The sequence below is a fragment of the Urocitellus parryii genome, chromosome 3 (genome assembly GCF_045843805.1).
Source record: "Urocitellus parryii isolate mUroPar1 chromosome 3, mUroPar1.hap1, whole genome shotgun sequence".
NCBI lineage: Eukaryota > Metazoa > Chordata > Mammalia > Rodentia > Sciuridae > Urocitellus > Urocitellus parryii.
This window is the reverse complement of record NC_135533.1, coordinates 95,689,480-95,706,854: the sequence shown is the minus strand read 5'-3', so window position 1 is coordinate 95,706,854 and position 17,375 is coordinate 95,689,480. Positions and strand designations below refer to the sequence as shown.

The following is a 17,375-nucleotide window of genomic DNA, read 5'->3' as shown; positions in this document are numbered from 1 at the left end:
CCTAACCCACCCAATTCTGGTGCCTGCTGCCTGTTACTAAGCCTCAACCATAAAGCACTCCCTCAGCTTACAGCACCTACTTTCTTAAGAAGGCATCTATTCAAATCTAATCAAATGCAGGAAAATTAAGAATAGCAAAGATAACACTAACAAAATTGACTTTTTTGCCTTTTTATTACCCTAAGACACTTTGAATCCTATGTGGACAAAAGATTTTTTCAACTGTGTAGAAACATCACTTCTAGGAATAATAAGAATATTAATATTACCTAGAACAATAAAAAGTACTAAGGAGCCATGAGAGTTCAATTTTGCTTCTAGAGGGAGAGTTCAATCCCTGAGGAAATACTGTTCCTCTTGTCTACCAAGGCTCTGAAACACAGGATAGGAGACCAGATGTGTCTTCAAGGAATTCTATGATGACAGGACAAAGTGGAAGGGCTCTAGAATTTCACAAGCTTTGACTCTGGCGAAAAGAAAAACAATAATTATTGTCATACAGTGTAAAAACAAAAATGGAACTGATTTGTGTGTACATATGTGCTTGTGTATAAGATCCTGAAATTCAAATATTCAGTTGAGATGTTAGATGGACTTTCCTTTAGGTTGTTTCTGGACTGATAAACCCCTGAGAAATCCCAATTGTACCCTCAGATTTTATCTCTAACATCTTTACATTTTTCTTTATAATATACCATTTCACATTTAATAACATCACATAAATCACACAATTCTAATTTGAAACTTGAAAATTTAAACTGTCATGTATGATGCTCATTCAAATAAATGAAATCAATTACACTTTATTTTTTACTGTTAGTCTAAATTTTACTTTTTTAAAAAAATTTTACCTCTACCTGTATTTCTTTTTCCTCAATTTATTGTACAAACTGGTAATGCTTACTTCATTAAAACAAGAATGTTATATAGATAGATGAATAGATTCACACACACACACACACACACACACACACACAAACATATATATGTAAAATCTTCATCATTATGTTGAAAATTAAGCTGGGAAACTAAAAATAATCAAAATGTTAAAGGTATAGATATTACCATTTACTTATCCCTGTATACAGAAATATTAAAAAATGGTTCATTAACATGATTTCACTTAGACATTATTTTAAGAAAATTTTATTCAAGAATCAATTAGAGTGGATTTTAAATTCATGCCATTATTTTTAAAATACCCAAGTAATCTTTTTATTCATTATATTTTATTATTCATTAACTTTGTCAATCGGTAAGTACACATGAAGTTTCCAATTAACATGCTGCTCTGTGGCCTTTTGTATTAAGTTTTAAAACATGATTTGAATAATCCTTTTCCAGACTAGAAAAAGATAGTAACTGCTCACAGTCACTGGACTTGGGTTGCACAAAGCATTGCTAAAGTGAGCAATAACAAAATCCACCCAAATAATATTTTTAAAATTATGTTTTACAGGTGGCATAATATTAGTACAGACTTGTCTTCAACAAATCTAGTGAGAGTATTTCCTGTTTGGTGGAGTGCACATGCCCTGTAATGCCAGCAACTTGGGAGGCCGAGGCAGGAAGATTTTAAGTTCAAGGCCAGCCTGGGATATATAGCAAGGCCCTCTCTCAAAATTAAAAAAAAAAAAAAAAAAAAAAAAGGGCTGGGGAGGTGGCTTTGAGGTAGAGCACCTCTGGCTTCAATCTACAGCACCATAAAACAAACAAACAAAAAAGAACATTTTACAAAATTCCTGAAGACTATGGTATCAGATTTATAAGCTGCCCTTCTAGTCAGGCTTTTTTGGTCATGTCTAATTTATTTGACTCCCATACAACTTAATATTTACTCAGCCATGTTTTAAGATTCATCATTATGCTGTGCCAAAAGTAAGCATCTGCTGAATACCTTACTGGTGGCTGCCTAAATTTAATGCCTAATATAATACGAAAAAGAAACTATAGGGGCTGGGTTGTGGCTCAGTGTTAGAGCACTTGCCTTGCATATGTGAGGCACTGGGTTCAATTCTCAGCACCGCATATAAATAAATGAATAAAATAAAGGTTCATTAACATTTAAAAAATTAATAAAAAAGAAATTATAGAGGAGGAAGCCCCTTTCCTTTAAAAAATCAATATCAAAATGAGATCCTAATTTACACCTTCCTTCTGAAATCAAATTGGGAGCAGAAAACACACACACACACACACACACACACTCACACACACACACACACACTCACACACACACACCCTAAGAAGCCTCACAGAGTGGCAGACACCTGTAATCCCAGCAGCTCGGGAAGCTGAAGCAGGAGTATCGAAAGTTCAAATCCAGCCTCAGCAATTTACCAAGGCCCTAAGCAACTCAGCAAGACCCTGTCTTTAAATAAAATACAAAAAGGGGTTGGGGATGTGGCTCAATGGTTAAGTGCCCTTGGGTTCAATCCCCAGTATCAAAACAAACAAACAAAAAACCCCAAGTTTTTCAAACAAAAAAGTATCAAGAGGTCACAAAATGGAGTATGGGCAACATAAGGCTTCAAAATCATTTGAGAAGAGCATTTTGCCAAGATAGACACTAGAAGAGGGGCAGCTATGAGGAAGTAGTCAACCCACAGCAATTATTGAGCTCCCACTGCACATCAGGAGACACCTCTGGAAAGACATGAGAGATGTTAAGGAAAGCAGGGCACAAAGGGAGAGAGGAAGGTGAGCATCTAGAGAGGAAAACCTGTTCAGTCACTGGCAATTCTTTCAACTCTTCACCTCCCCTAAGATAGTTATGGTTCGATTTCCCAGGAAGAAAAGGAGGAAGAGAAAGAGGAGGAGCAGGAGGAAAAAATAAAAAGAAAATTTCCATATCCATCTACACTAAAAAATACAGAAAATTCAGGACCTCTTTTTATTCAAACCCCTTTGGTTGGCTTTTCAGTCTGACAATGGCTCCAGTAAGATACCAACAGCATTCACTTCTTGCAAAAATAGGCAGGAAGGAATTGCCCCAGTAAAGGGTGGTGGGAGGAGTTTTGTTCCCTTGACAGAGTGCTTCATATGAATGCACTTATCATTAATGAGAGGAGAGATTCTGCAACACCTTGGTGCCTGATAAGAGTCTTACATCCACAGTCTCCCACTTCAGTGTGTGAACTTCACTTGATGCCTCTTTGCCCCACTTCTAGTAGGAGGCAAAAGCCCTGGCTCTCTCCACGAGATCCAAACTTTCCTCTGGTAGGTTGTGCCAAGATCAAAATTGTAAAATTGTAGAGACATGAGAAATTATCAAGTCATAATTGCAGATTGAAAGCCACAGTTTTCCATAAGCTTTATAAGTAGTCAAGTAAAAATGACCTCAGGAATTAAAGAAAACCTCTTATTTACCATCCCCTGAAAACTTCAATTTATTCTATTTATTTAGGTACTGTGGATTGAACTCAGAGTCACTCAACTTCTGAGCCACATCCCCAGCCCTATTTTGTATTTTATTTGGAGACAGGATCTTGCTGAGTTGCTTAGTGCCTTGCTTTTGCCGAGGCTGGCTTTGAAATCTCCATCCTCCTGCCTCAGCCTCCAGAGTCACTGGGAGTACAGGTGTGCACCACCAAGTCTGGCACAATTTTTATTAATATGTTTTAGTAACTTGTCCTAAACTCAAATTATAGCTGGTAGGTCATGTGCAGGCTCTTCGGTGAATTTGGTCAAAAACATAATTTGAGCCCCAGTATTGTGATATGGTATAAAGTTAAGGTGCTGGCTTTAAGCAAATAACCAGAAAGCAACAGAATCTCTCACCTTCTGACAGAGATTTGATTCCACCAGAAGGAAAGAAAACCATCAAAAATATTGAAGGAAGAGAAATGTGACTATATGAGAATAAAACCCTCAAAGATTTGAATGCACAAAATCAATTTCTACCCTTTTCTGCTATCTTGGAGTCTGGCATGCAACTCACTTCTAATTCCTCTCAGTGGGTTCAACCCAATTTCCCACACTGCTGGCTCTTGCAGTAGATGCTATCAACACTCAGTTCATCGGTTTGAACAATGACCATGTCTCCTCCCTTTGATTCAGAGTGCTCATTGAGAGGTGGGCTGTAGGTGTGGAGAAGTGGCAGTGCAAGATTTAAAATCTACTATGGTGGATTACACACTCTAGGAAAAAAAAAAAAAACACTGTCCTTATCTTTAACAAGGGTTATGTTCCCTTCTGATGTTTCAAAGCAAGTATGTTGCTGAAGATCATGGCTGTTCATTTCACCCAATCTTCATATTATTTCCTAACCATATATCCATGTGGTCTGACATAACTGAAGTATTTATAAAAGTGAAAGAACATATTTGGGAGAGTAAACCCTACATGGTCCTCCATCCATAACTCTCAAATACAAACAAGATTAATGTTTGGTGAAAATTTCCAACGTCTTGTTAGAGAAGAGATTTTTCTTTTGCAGACCCCCCCCTTCCGCCTCCACAATCACAAATACTATTTTGTGCCATCTGACAACAGGAAATTTAGTTGGAAATGGTTAAGTAGGATAAGAGATACTCTTCATTTAATTCAATTTCAAAAAACAAAAAACTGAAATGGGAGAGACGTCACAATAATATAAAAGGAGTTTTCCAAACTTGAATTAAGTGTAGTTCTTTGGTAGAATCTCTGATTCCCATCACCACAAGCCTTGATGATAACATTAAGAATTATATTTAGGACAGGAAAAATGAATTTAGAAGTGCCTATGTGCATTTGGACAGAGTTAGTTGAATTTTTGTGAAAAATAGATACAGAAAGAAGACATCTTGTAAATTTAACAGTCTGACTTCAAATTTCATTTAAAGAGCCCAGCGTGGTAGCGCATGCCTGTAATCCCAGCAGCTCAGGAGGCTGAGGCAGGAGGATCGAAAGTACAAAGGCAGCCTCAGCAAAAGCAAGGCACTAAGCAACTCAGAGAAACCCTGTCTCTAAATAAAGTACTAAAAATAGGGTTGGGGATGTGGCATATTGGTCAAGTTCCCCTGAAATAAATCCTTGGTACACCCCCCAAAAAATTTAGTTAAATGATAAACTGATAGATACATGCTTGAAAGAATGTTAATCAGAAGATGGACAAAAGAGTTTGAGCCTATTAATCTCAAATAGTGAGGATTTGGTCAGCATTATAATAATATAAACTTGTTTTCAAACCTTCCCTGAAATTGTCATGGGAATTTTGTCCCTCTAACACAAAGACCCATGCCTCTTGGTCGCCCTATTTTAAGTCTTCTCTGGCTGAAGAAGGGTCTCATGGAGTATTAAGAAGCCAACTAAGGCCAGTGTGACTCCTTGTTCAATTAGAAATAGCTCTTTTAATGGAAGCCTACCAAAGAGCACTGTCTTGCTCTTCTATTTACCATCTATTCTATTGTTTTACAGTTTATGAAAGAATCATCTTTGAGGCTACCATGTATAACAGATATGGATGCCAACAATAAATTTCTTGTGTACAGTATAAGAAATAAATTGAGTTGCGAATTCTTAGGAGAAAGGGGTAGGGGTAGAGAAGAAAAAGAAGGAAGTAGGGAAAGGAGAAGGGAAGGAGGGAGAAGGAGTAAATGAGATTTCTCTGTGTAAAATCTGCCTTTGTAAAGACTTGATACTAAACATCCTACTTTCCACAGGTAATATTTTGAGCCAAATTTGTGACTTTGTGAATGGTTATGATTGACACCTGGCTTCCAACATCCTTAGACTAAATTCTAGCTTGGCCACTTACTATGCATGTGATCTTGTACCACTTCCTTAGTCTTGGTTTCCTAATCCGTAAAATGGAGATAATGTACCTACTTCATAGACCTGTTATGAAGATTAAATTATATTTGCAAAGTGATGGCACCTGGTAAGTTCTCATTAATTGGTGGATTATTTACTAATGTTATTTTTGAGATGGCTAAATATTTAGCCCTTTTCTGAATGGCAGATGTTATTAAATATTATTTCAGATATTCAACAAAAATTACAAGATTTCCACTGAAACACACACACACACACACACACACACACGATTATAAGACTACATTCCTTCATTTCTCTTCTGCTATTGATTTATGAGTGTGTGTTGGGGGGTATAATCCAATCTTCATTGACTCATTTTTTGATTTAAAGTGATATTTAGGGCTAGGTTGTAGCTCAGCTGTAGAGTGCTTGCCTAGAACGTGTGAGGCCCTGGGTTCGATCCTCAGCACCACATAAAAAAATAATAAATAAAATAAAACATATTGTGTCCAACTTCAACTAAAAGTTTTTAAAATAAATAAATAAATAAATATATATTTATCTAGTTTAAGAGATATTGTGATAGAGTGCATTTAAATCTCACCTGTGAAGCTTCTTTTTAAAAAAATGTTTTAACTGATTAATCCATTTATCCATACTGGGGATTGAACCCAGAGTTTTGCATATGCTAAGCATTCACTCTACCACTGAGCTCCTGCAAAGCTTTTTAAAAATACCAGTATGTGGTTTTACATCCGGAGAAATTGACTCAGAATTTCTGGAAATGGATCCTGCACATCAGTAGATTTTTAAAGGTTGCCCCTGGTGGTTATAAAGGGCAGCCAGAGTTAAGAATTGAAGTAGAAGGGAAAAGTGAACCTTTCAAATCTCACTTCTTCCTCTCGCTATCATTATGGCTATAAAAAGAGATCTATAATCTCTCTGAGCCAGTTTCCACTTCCATAACACAGGAAGCATGATTCACACCTACTTCTAGAGCTGTGGGTTTCATGAGATTGGGAATATCAAAGCGTGCTCTACAGTTTGTTCTTGAGACTCTATTTTGAGCTCCAGAGGAAGTAACCAGCTACTTTGAAACTAATAGATGAAGTGGGAGTGTTTCTTATTCAGGATACTGGCCCAGGCACCTAGAGGAAGAAGAGAGGAGGCAAAAGCATGTATCTCCCCAACAGGCAGCTCCATAGAACCAGTTCTGGACATCTGAGCAGGGGGAGATGTCATAGCTCACACTCTCTTATTTAAATTTAAGATGTCATCACTACCGGCTTCACTTTCTTCTCAGTATACATAAGATAATGTGATTAAAGTTGAGTAAGCAGGGGCATATCCTAAAAGAAATACAAAATATAACACATTCTCTTAAAAATTTAAGTAGTATGTATTTCGTCTAATTTATCAAAACACTAAATTAGTAGAATTCAAGGACCAAATCTGATTAGTTTTAACTCAGCCCTTCTCATGAACGCATTATTTAACCTATGAATCAGAGTTGAAAGATTGGTCTGACAATATAACATATAGAAAGCAGGAATTTAACTGACATTAATTACCATGAATTTCTCCTGATCTCTTTTTCACTAATCTAGATATACTAACAGAATCAAGCACTAGAAACATACATCTATGTCAATTATCTTAATAAATAGTATTCAGGCCCATGAAAGAAAATAAGTTATGCATTTTGTTCAACTGAGTTGGTGGTGTGGAAACAGAGGTTGTAAGTTATAATGCATCCTACTGAGAACTGGCTGCATCTCATTCTCTCATTCTTAGTTCTTTATTGCTAAGCAATATTGTGATCTTTATTTTTATTTTAATTGATTTGAATGTTCAACATATAAATGATTAATATCTTTCCTGATGGCATAAATCTGCACATCACTTTAAAATATTATACTTTATTTTCTCTTAGAAGGTAATATTTGTGAGTTCTTTTAGTAAAGCAAATCCCATTGGGAAGATTCTGGGAACTTTTCTGTTAAGAAAAATGAAACATTTCTACTTGCTAGACTAATTGCCATGTTTAACTTATTTTTTAAAAGCTTGATGCTTATCAAGAAAGAACTGGTTAAATAAATCATTGAGCATTCATAAAAGGGAATAGGACAGAAGTATGCAGATCTAGAACCAGCCATGGTGGTGCACACCAGTGGTCCCAGCTACTCAGGAGGTTGAGGCAGGAGGATCACTTGAGATCAGGAGTCCCAAGCCAGCCTGGACAACATAGCAAGACCTTGTTTCTTAATAAAAAGAAAAATAAATAAATAAACAGCTATTCTAAGTAACATGTAAAAGTGTTTGAAATATATTTTTAAATGTAAAATAAATTTGCAGGACTGGATTGCATATTTAGTATCTACGCTTATATTTGCATAGAAAATTTCTGAAAGGATATATAAGAAATTGTTGATGGTTATTTGTGGGAAGATGAATGATAGGGTACTTGATTTTCCACTTTATACTTTTCTGTGCTGTTAGAGTTGTTTGCCAGAAGCATGCATTATTTTCATAATTTTAAAAATATACTATGTAACTGCCCTCAATCACATGCATATATGAATTATGTTCATGTTCTGTGAACCTAACTGTTCTGTCAACTTCATTCACACACTCCACACTCTACCTGAACTAGCTGTTAAAATTCTTTTAGATAGAAAATGATAGGAAGGGAGAAAACAATTCCCGCTGATTAAGTTCTAGTACTCATCAAAGTAACTATATAATGGAAGTATAAGCCTCCCTTATTTCTGTAAGGAAATAAGCACAATAATCATCTCTTTGCAGTATACTAATCAATTATGTACTCAAATTCCTATGATAATCTTTTTTGAAAAGATTTGTTTGAAAGTTGCAAGGTATTTTTTCATTTTCTTAAACAACTTAGTTTCAATAAACTTTGAAAGTTGCAAGGTATTTTTTCATTTTTTTAAACAACTTAGTTTCAATAAACACCAAAATAATTCATGTGTTAAAATTGAAGAGACAAAATTTCTTTAGATGATTAGAGGTTAAATAATCAATTATTTCTAAAGTGTGAAAGTATGTGTATTAACTAATTAGGTTGGCAGATTGCCTCATTTTCTTCTTACTCCAAATTCTTTAGATCCTGGAAATCTAAATGTTAAGTTTGCTTACAAATGAAAAACAAAAAAAAAAAGTTTTCAAAAACAACCAACAACTTTAGCTCTTGAATGTGGTATTAACATTCAATTAAAGAACAAAATATGATTGTTTTAGATTTAACCAATGATGTTACCCTTTGTTCCCAGAAATCTTGGATATTACTATAGATGCCTTTTATATTAAAAACATTAGAAACATACTAAGAAATACAACTAAAAATGGGTAAAGCTCTGTTAGAGAAAGATTTGAAACAGAGAAAATGAATACAGCAGTGATCTATTTTTAAGACCTTTGAATACCATCTGCTGAAATATATGAACAGAGAGAAATTTTCAAAGTTGGGGTTCTTATACCACAACCAAATTTCCTCAAAACTTCCTATTTTTCCCAAATTCTGACCTGGGGCATTTCATCCCACAATCATCACTTCTGCCTACAATTCAACCAGCCTCTTGTCAAATCTGGCTGCAAGATTAAGTTTCCCGATTCAGAATTCAATATTGTAACCCTAAGGATATAAGATCCAAGCTGGAACATTCTGTTTAAAAAAAAAAGTGGATAAAATTGTTTCAGCCCAGAGACCACAGTTTGCCCTGACCATGATGATGAATCATCAGGACTGACACTAAGTGAAATGAGTTTGATGTTCTTGGCTTTATTCGTGCACATTAAGCAGCATTTTACATTTGTCCCAACTCTCAACCTTTCGGAAGAAAGGTTGAAAGAGTCTTGTTTTCTTGTATTATTTAAGGCTTACAAAATTAACTACCTCTGTCAGAAGCAAAGTTTGGCCAGCCATAGTCTAGTTTTGTGTGTCTGGATCTTACATTTGCCTTCAATTTTGGAGGAAAGAAACTGAAGATCTAAAAAATAGCTACTCTTTTTTTCATATACTTTCAGTATCAATTAGGACTTCTAGTACTTTTGCTTCTGTGCAGGTATACTATTTACCTCTGAATCTCAGCAATAAAGTATTTAGTTTTTAAAAAAAACTGTATATGAATTCTGCACTGGAAAATATATTCTTTAAAAATGATGCACTTTGATCTTTTAAAGAGGAGTTTGTCTGAGTTCTTCTGATCAATGCTAAAAACACCTTTTAACAGGTATTAAGTGTTTTTAAAATACACTTGTTTCTCTAAGTTTTGAAGTGTTAGAGATAGATGCTATGTTCTTAAAATAGTTTCTAATCATGCGTTAAAAATCAAAATCATAAAATACACAGAGTCCACATCATATGAAGCCCCAGAAATATCTACTGTAATAAATTGATATTGCACAGCATCGGAGCACTGGTTAAACTCTTATAAAATCTTCAAAGATTTTGTTGTTGTTTAAATATTCTTTGGGGCTGGGGTGTATCTTATGACTGATCACTTGTGCCAGGCCCTGAGTTTGATCCCCCGCACAGGAAAAAAAAAAAAATAAATTATTCCTAAATTTTGAAATTGATTTATAATGCAAGTACTGCAAAGGTTCTGGTTTTTGTTTTCTTCTTGGCTTTGTTTTACACTTTTTCTCGTTCTAAAATATTGTTTCACTATTCATGTAATCTCAACTGCAGGGTGAAATGAAGTAAGCTTACAAAATAGCTCAACAAAAAATACTAAGAAGCAAGTATGATGTTGAGTTTTCCGCTTGCTTTGTTTCGCTCCAGGTCTTGTCTCTCTTTCCGGTGTTCTTTCCTGCCTGGGCAGCACACAAAGATTCACTTTTCACTTATTACTCATCACTGACTCTGGATTACAGTGGAAAGGAGAAGAAAAGCTGATGGGGAAATGACAGTGAAGGAAGAGGACAAAATGCCTGAGCACAGCATTTGAGTGACCCTATGCTCTTCATTTAAGGTGTCACCCCATTTATTTGCAACTTTGACCCTGGGAAGGGAGAGCTGGAAATTGTATGGGTTCCTCTTCCCATGGGAATAATCTGCCCCTTAAGGGGGGGAAATTTTTGGAAATAGGTGAAATTTTAGAATATTCTGTTGATCCTCAATTTTTCCCCTTGATCTTATGATTAGGAAAGTGCTGCTGAATGCAGCTCACCCAGAATCAGTACCAAGTGTCAACAGCTAATCTCTCTCTGGTGAAGAAAGAGTCCTTCATATCATGGGGGTTTTAAAGCCAGTGATAAAACAAAAAAGCTATTTTCCGAAGACCACCAACTTGAAAACTAAAGTGTTTTAAAATCTAGAAGATTTCCTTTAATATAAATAACCAAAGATGTTTTCAATTATTTTGCCGCTACTTATATACAACGGGTTTATATTTACAAAAAAAAATTAGCTCTGCAATAACAATAATATGATCTTTGACACATGGGATAAAGAAAATAACAAGCATAGGGGGAAACAGGAAAGAATCTGTCAAATAAAAATTAAAACAATTTTCACCATAATTGGCTGGCAGTGTAGAATTGGGAAGCACAAGAAAAACAGTGGAAGAATGAATCCTTAGAAAACACAATGACAGTGTCTTACAATAACCCTCTTCAAACTGAGATGTGGAGAAATGTGTAAAAAGCAAAACTGGCACAAATCTTGATTATGATTTTGGATCAGCTTAAGACAATATGGCTCAAGAAAGCAATTTGCAAGTACTCACAAAACAAGACTTGACTCAGTAATTTATTTTACTAAAATCACAATTCTACAAACAAAAAGGAAAGAAGGAAGGAAGCAAGCAAGAGAAGCAAAGAGAGAAGTAGGAAGGGAGGAGGGAGGCAGGGAAGAAAAGAAGGATGTGGAGAGGAAGAGAAGGAAATGGGAAAAAAGCATAAATGCTGGTTTGAGTTTATATTTAGGACAGCTATTATCTCCCAAATAATGGACTTACCTTAAATACACATTAATTTAAAAGTTACCTAATTTTTATTTTCTTTCAGTGTTCAGATTATAGTTAATATTTATTTTCAAATTGTTTCTTTAAATTTGATCCTTTTTTTTTGCATTGTATTTCCAACTTTACTTCCTACTCCACAAATGTTAAAAAAATAAAAAAGCAACAGTTTACACAGCATAATGGAACTGAAAAGGGGAGGTTTTCAACATTTGCAAGCATGTTAAATTCTAATTTTGGTGAACAAAGATGAAAAGAGAAAGATGCTTTAAACTGTTCAGTAACATGAATTTACACAGCAAAGAAAAAAAAATCTGTGAAGAAATGCCTTCTTTCACTGACCTCCAAAACAAGTACTTATTACATGCAAACTTTCTTTCACAAGCATTTGTATTTGTGTTGTAGTAACCTTTCTGCATTTTCTGGAGAGAAGAATCCAAAGGCTTTAAATTCTTAAGCATTAGAATGCTTCAGATGCCTGCATAGTACATACAGAAAGTTTCCTTTTTTTGAATAGAAAAAAGAAAATTCAGTTTTAAGACCTGAATTATTTCCTAAATTATTTCCTAAATAATGGTTGCTTAGTATTATTAATATTGTTGTATAATAGCATTAATATATTGATAAACTTTAATGGACAAAACTGGCTTTACATTTAAAAGCCTGATCCAACTTAAAACTATTCTAAAGGTATAAAAAAATGAGGACATTTGATAAAACATAGAAAACTGATGTAAAACTTTCCTCTAAGTGGAGAGTTAAACAAAGTGGTTGAAGTCAATAAACTACAAATTCCATATTGGTGAGTCTAGCACTTACCAAAGGAATATGAGCACCATTTTGTGTTCATAAAGAATAATCCTTAATTTGTGCCTTTCTAGTGTTATAATACCTTAGCGGCAGGGGATGAGGGGAGTAGTCTTAATTAAATTAAATTCAAGCAGTAATAATTTCACACCCTAAAAATATTCTTATTGAAGAATAAAGCAATATGTCAGGTTTTTTTAAAAAAGGCATTCATATACACAAAAATAAATTTTCTTAGAGTATGTAAGAGTTATGCTTGACATATGTAAAATGGAGTTAGATTATCCCCAGAGTTTTATTTTTATATATAGGCCATAAAAATCAGTCTAAATAGACTGAGGACAATTTGCAATTTACTTTCTGCTAGGATTTCCTTTTCCTAGATGACTTCTATCTTATGTCAGCTTGAGTATGTTAAGTAAGCAAATTATTCTTAAAGCCACATGGAATACTTTCTGAAACAAGAGAGAATATTAATAAATATAATACAGAAAATTAAGTGTTCTGATACCAGAATAATGAAATATTTTTGCATTTTGACATCAAAACACATAAAAAAAACAGGAGTTTTATTCTGTTGTACGCCATATGTACCTTCAGTTACCCACAGTCCCCTCTGAACCATTAACACTTAGGGAGCACTTTGGACATTTGCATTACATTTATAATGCACAAATGTAAAGTGCTTTAAATTGTGTACATTTAACTGGGGAAAAAGATCCATTTTACAGGTAGGGACAATTGAAATACTCTTGATTCTAATGGAACTTCTAATTCCATTAGAATATGAAATGTTGGCATCTTTGATTTTCTACCAGTATTTAGCAATGTCACTGGAAGTGCACCCATAAGCACTTTGATCCAATAGTGTCTCTCCCATTCCTAGCAAACGCTTATATATACTTCATATTTTTATCTGATTTTTCTCATCTATAGTTTTTATTAACACCTAATTTAACATCCTCTGTTCTGGAACATTTACAAAAGTCAGACTATAAATAAGAGTGTAGACTATGCAGCCATCCCAGACCCTCAAGTCTGCACATCAGGAATTGTAGGCTGGCCAGGTCCCCTGGGGACCAAAGTGCCAGAAGGAGTACTGGACATAGTGACCTGTCTGCATGAGGTGAGAAAAAAAAATAGGAGGTCTGCAATACTGATGAACTAATCTGTCACTCACAAGCTCAGGTCCCCCAAAATGAAAACATCCAGTAAACATTTAATGACCAGGCGAGGTGGAAATGCAAACCTTCATTTTTAAATGATATTCAAACCCATGGCTCAGAAGTTCCTTAATTGTTTGAATTGATTTGAAAATCATCTGAAGGATAACAATCCATCCCGTGGTTCAAGGGGTTAGGAAGCTTGCTACAGATAACTGCTATCAAAAATCCAGTTTGATTTCCAAAAACTGTTTGAATGTACCAAGTTTCTTGATCTTGATATACTAGGCAGGGAGTTTGTTCTTTGGAGTACTAGACTGCTTAATTGCTTGCTGGAGGGAGGGAAAATCCTGGGGGAAAGGCATATATGAGCAATATCTACTCTGTGAAGCCAGTACTCTCTCCCCAGCTGGATCATGGCCAGCAACACAGAAAAGTCTGCTCTTCCCTCCAGTGGAGGGAACTGTAGATATTTGATCCTAGAGGTGAATGAAAAAAAAATCTAAAGATCATATTTCATGGGAATCTTTCAGTATTCTGAATGGAAACTAGAACTGCAAAGTGGTTATTTGCTTCTCCAACTCAAAGCTGTCTAGGAACAGGACTCAGAGACAGGTGATAAAAAAGAACAAAAAACATTATTATTTTAGTATGTATTGGAAAAGGAGCCAACACAAACATTTGCATGATCAAATGGGACTGTCCACCCCTGCTGAGTAAGTATAAGAGGGTATTAAAGTCAAGAGTTGAAAAAGAAACAATCTCTTTCTGATTATGGGTGATCATAAAGCAATAAAAATTATTTTCTCTTTCTTTTCCTTATTATTAGGAGTAATCATTTGAATAAATGTTCTTATCTGTGTTGTAACAATTAAAATAAATTAATTTCAAGCAGGTATATCACTTTTCTTTTTGTGCTTATTGATATGGGCTCCATTTAGATATTCTGACTTTCATGGTATATATGTAAGACAATACAATATTTTTCCTTCCTTCCAATTTCAAACAAAAATTAAAATTAAGCATTTTAGTGTGTATATTTTTAACACAGATATCATAACAATCTTCAGGAAAATTGCTTTTATAATTTACTAATGTGACAATAAGTATATTTTTAAGCAAATAATTTATAAGAAATGACATCAGAAAACATGTGGCTACTTTAATGCAAATAGTTACTGAGTATTCATTACAAGTTATTAGCATATATAGTTCCTGGGCATAGAGAAGTTTAAAAAATGATTGAGAGCATACAAAATACAGAACTATGTAATAATAACAACTGATTTTAAATTCTAACAAACTATAAGTGTAGCATCTGTAAAATATAAACCAATTCCTTTTAAAAAGTGTATGCCAGAACCATTTAAAACTCTACACCTTTACAGATGATTTCCAATAAACAATTTTGAATAATAGACTAGAAGTGTCTCCCCTGATTTTTCACCAGAAATATACACAAAAGGAAATTCTATCTCTTATTTGGGACTAAAGCAGAACAATTTAGCATAGTATTAAGTAGTATTATTTATATTATTACAGAATAGAGATGTAATCGAAGAAAAAAGTTTTATTAAACAGCACAGGACAGTCAGGGGCTCAAGTTTTATTTGTACACAAAAAGGTCACTACTTTAAAAGATAGTAATATAATTCCCTATGCCAAAATTATTTAGCTCTATCTGATAGATGTACTCATCAAGGAACACGTATAATGACTGAAGCAGGTACTGACAGTGTATAAAATCACTTTGCATATTTTCTCCTGACAAATGTATGCCGAGAGACTTCCTTTTATATATGCCAGTAGAACAAAAAACAACTTGAAAGTTTTAAAAAATATTTTTTCTGTTGAAGCAAACATGTACTTTTTTAAAAAATAGAGTGAGCCTGTGGAAACATGGTATTATATATCTGACATTTTCCATCTAAAAATACATTATGAGGCATGCTGGTATTAATAAACCATGTGCTTTCAAAACCCTGAAGTGCTTTGCTATAATTTTGTTGAAAACAGAGTAAGATGGTATATTTTCCACCATGCTATTAATATACAGCAAACACATTTTATGTCATCACCTTGCCAGCTTGTCTTGATTGGAAAGTGTGCAAAAAATAAAAATAAAAAAACTTTTAAGAGTTCATAAATATTCGTAACCATATTCTGATTTATGAGTTAAATCAGAATTCTTAAGCAAGCATGGGTAACTCAGGGAAATTTTAGTAAAAAAAAAAAATTACCTCCCCAAAACAAATACCCACTACACCATATATATATTCCTTTTTTCTTCACCCCACCCCCATCATAGTCAGAAAAATCAGCCTCCCTCTGCAGCAGGGTACTATCATTCCTTTCACCACTTCAGTTATTGGAAGGCAAATGAAAATACAATGATCCTTTCCTCTTCTCATTTAGCTTACAACGCAAACATTTAAACACAAACATAAACTACCGATTGAACAGAAAGCACCAAGCAGAGAGAGTAGGACTCACTGACCCATTTGGAAGACAAAGACGACAGAACAGGAAAGCTCTAAAAATCAGCTTGTGAGGCCTCTGAGAGAGATTCTTCTGGCATTTCATCACAGCAGCCCCAGACCAGTTCACCTCCCAGGATACGAGGAGGAGGAACTAAATAGAGCTGTTTATTAAAGCTGTTGTGCTGGATTGCATTAGGAACCGCGAGCGGACCACCTGGACCTTTCAGATTGTGGCAGTGTTTAATTTGCAGCCTGTCCCCCTGCAGCAGCCAAGACGACTACTACTACTACATTTACCAGGCTCTATCACACATTATCGGGGTTAGAAGTAAAGGCACTTGTATTTCTATATTTACATTTTCCATATGGGGAGAAGGAGAGAGAAGAATATAGACCAAATAAAAATACTGAATAGCACTAGAAAAAAATTTTAACAACTACCTTGGAAACATATAACACTTTATTCTCTTCTCATACTTTATTTCTTTCAGAGATCATAATCTAAACAGAAAAATAAATAAATTCTTAGGAATGGATTTTTTTAAAACATTCAGACCAAATCATAATTAGATATGTTCTTCAATTTTTGTTGTTGTTGTTGTTGTTGTTTTAGTTTTTGTTTAAGAGCACCGCATTGAAGTTTTAAACTGAGGTTTGCTGGCCAGATTTAATGGGTGCCTTTTGCCTTTCGCACTTTCAGCACTACACTGGCAGGTAGCTGAAGATACAGATAGAAAGATGGTACAGTAAATATGAATTATGTGAATCATATGGTGAGACCCTTGTGGAAAAAAGGGGAGTTGAGAAATGGCTGACTCCATACCTGACCAATTACAGCTTGCATGGTCCCCGTGTCCTGCTGCGCTGAGAGATCGCAATCCATCATATGTTGTCTTTGAAAAGGAGAATGGGGGTTTCTGGCATGCATCTGTCAATCAACTTCTGCACTCACAACCATCACCAAAAGCAAGGGGAAAAAAAGTCAAGCTGCTCCACCAAATAGGATGAAACCGTCATGTGACCTCCGGCAGACAAGCACACACACATTCACTACCTCCATAGAGCGTAAGAATTTTCTGTAGATATGAAATGACATTGACAAATATCCAATACCAAGTAAATAAAGTGAGACAAACAGCTATTCACCAAAGACAAAACGTTGACTGTAATCTTCTGCTAAAGGTTTTAACAAACCTATAAGGATTTTT

At 34.8% G+C, this 17,375-nt stretch overlaps 1 protein-coding gene across 1 annotated transcript in view; it reads right to left on the bottom strand.

Moving 5' to 3' along the window:
• The window catches only part of Pou6f2 (POU class 6 homeobox 2), a 454,978-nt gene extending 437,883 nt beyond the window's left edge, over positions 1–17,095 (bottom strand). The window contains exon 1 of the mRNA XM_077796791.1: positions 16,991–17,095. Within this exon, the coding sequence (XP_077652917.1) occupies positions 16,991–17,095 (105 nt within the window). The remainder of the gene's footprint in view (positions 1–16,990) is intronic.
• Between the last annotated feature and the right edge of the window lie 280 nt (positions 17,096–17,375).